Below are 2,500 nucleotides of genomic sequence, written 5' to 3' on the forward strand. Positions count from 1 at the left end.
CTAGAAAACTCTTTGAAGAACTTTAAGGTACCTCAGGGAACCTTTGGGTTCCCCCATCAACTAGCTGAGGGTTCTTTACAGTGTACACTTCTCTGCTCTCCTCTGCTCTCCCTTCCCTTCCCCTTCCCTGCTCTACTCTACTCACTCTCGCTCTCTCCCCCCCCCCCCCCACCCCCATCTCCTCTCCTCCCCTTCTCCTCCCCTACCCTCCCCTACCCTCTCCTCTCCTCTCCTCTCCTCTCCTCTCCTCTCCTCTCCTCTCCTCTCCTCTCCTCTCCTCTCCTCTCCAAACATCTCCAGGGCTGCCACGCCACATGACTCACAGTGCCCAGCAGCGGGTGAAGGTGGAGGAGGTGGCGGTGGCAGCAGCAGTGGCATGGTTGCGTGCAGGGAAAGACGTGCCTTCTGGTTTGCCAACCCTTGATCTTACGCCCTCTGTGATGTCATGGTGTGCAAGCCCCTCAAGTTCAGATGAGCTATTCAAAGCTCTATCGCATTGGGGCCAAAGTGAAAAAAAATAAAATAGAACCTTATGTAGGGCTTGTCATGCACCATTAGCAACCTGTGGTTGCTATGGAGAACTGGGGACATGTTGTCATGGTGTAACAGTATGGAACAGTCCCTTGACTAACACCTACCATTAAAACAGTGAGGTAGCTGGAGCTGTAAAATGGAATAATTTTTCATTGAGTCATACTACTGTGCTGAGCTGGCAGTGTGTGTGTGTGTGTGTGTGTGTGTGTGTGTGTGTGTGTGTGTGTGTGTGTGTGTGTGTGTGTGTGTGTGTGTGTGTGTGTGTGCGGTGTGTGTGTGTGTGTGTGTGTGTGTGTGTGTATGTGTGTGTGTGTGTGTGTGTGTGTGTGTGTGTGTTCGGCGTGTGTGTGTGTGTGTGTGTGTTGAATCTTTCAACATAGCCGACGGTTTAAAACATTGATTCCTGATAAACGCTGACTGATTATCTACGTAAGTGTATGTGTGTGTGTGTGTGTGTATCTGTCTGTGTTTGTGTGTCTGTGGGTGCCTCTTGTATATATTACCCAGCAGGCTATTTCCATGTCTCGCCGATGACGACCAACTTTCGAGCATTGAGCATTTTCTTGCACACCGACACGCCAGTCTCATGTTTCTGCTTGTTTTAAACCATTAACACATTGATCTCCCTGTTAATGTGCTTTAGGGAGACCAGTGCAGAAGAGAACTCAGCCTGTGGGCAAAAGCTGGGTGAGGGGGTGAGGAGGTGAGGAGGTGCGGTGGTGGTGGTGCGCGAGATTCATTTTCAAAAACTAGGAAATCCAAAGAACAGATTTTCAGTCCTGAAGACGAAAGGGGACAATCGCATTTCTAAAGGCCCGCCTCTGACTTGCCGTGTATATAATAAGCCCATTCATTGGAGGGTAATATAAAAGTTCTCTGCTCACTTGACTTCAAGTAAAGCTTGCTGAAGCGTTACAATAGGGAAACGCACAATAGCCCGAGTGTGTGAGCAAAATCGTGTGTAACTGTGTGTGCTTTTATAGGTCTGCACTCTTGTGTGTGTGTGTGTGTGTGTGTGTGTGTGTGTGTGTGTGTGTGTGTGTGTGTGTGTGTGTGTGTGTGTGTGTGTGTGTGTGTGTGTGTGTGTGCGCGTGTGTGTGCGTATGTGTGTACATGTCCATGAGCGCATGTGTGTGCTTATATTGTATAGGTGTGCAAGTGTGTGTGTGAGTGCATTCAGGGCCGCTGACAGCTTTGGCTGGGCCCGGGACAAAGACATCTGAAAGGGCCCCAAACCCAATACATACAATGTAATGATAATGCAATTCTGAACCCCCTCTTTCCCTTGGCCCGGGACAAGTGACCCCTTTGTTCCCCCCTTTCGGCTTCCCTGCATGCGTGCATGCGTATGAGTGTGTTTTTATACGTGTCTGAGAGTACTTCAAGGGTTGGCAAAGCAGTTCCATTATTCCCTTCAGGCCGTGCTGTGCTGGATATGAATGGCTTGTGACCGCGGTGATTGCCGTGCTGCCCGAGGGTTACAGTAGGTTCTCTTACCCACACACTGTCTATTGACATTGTGAATGAAGCCCTCCTCGCACATCTCGTTGAGACGCACACACTGGAAGGAGCCCTCAGTGTTCACGCAAAAGTCCCCGCGGGAGCAATTGTGTGCTCTCTCCCTGCATTCGTTCACGTCTACAGTACACACACAGGTGGAGAACACCATGCAGCCAAAATGAAAGTGATTACATTCACAAACGCATATGCATGGACACACAGACAAACACATACACATTTGCACACGCGCACGCACGCACGCACGCACGCACGCACGCACGCGCGCACGCACACACACACACACACACACACACACACACACACACACACACACACACACACACACACACACACACACACACACTGATGCACACAAACAGCATACTCATATCACCAATGAAATCAAAAATTGTCCTTTTTACTATGGCACCACAATGCTATACATTTTAACAGGATCTCAGTACTA

At 49.5% G+C, this 2,500-nt stretch overlaps 1 protein-coding gene across 3 annotated transcripts in view; it reads right to left on the reverse strand.

The window, feature by feature from the left end:
• The window catches only part of fbln2 (fibulin 2), a 124,143-nt gene that overhangs the window by 33,788 nt on the left and 87,855 nt on the right, over positions 1–2,500 (reverse strand). For 2 of the 3 annotated variants that reach the window (XM_063215781.1, XM_063215782.1), the window contains exon 9: positions 2,032–2,172. The exons of the other annotated variant lie outside the window; for it this stretch is intronic. In XM_063215781.1, coding sequence (XP_063071851.1) covers positions 2,032–2,172 — 141 coding nt within the window. The remainder of the gene's footprint in view (positions 1–2,031; positions 2,173–2,500) is intronic. 3 annotated transcript variants of the gene reach the window in all.

This window comes from Engraulis encrasicolus, chromosome 14 (genome assembly GCF_034702125.1).
Source record: "Engraulis encrasicolus isolate BLACKSEA-1 chromosome 14, IST_EnEncr_1.0, whole genome shotgun sequence".
NCBI lineage: Eukaryota > Metazoa > Chordata > Actinopteri > Clupeiformes > Engraulidae > Engraulis > Engraulis encrasicolus.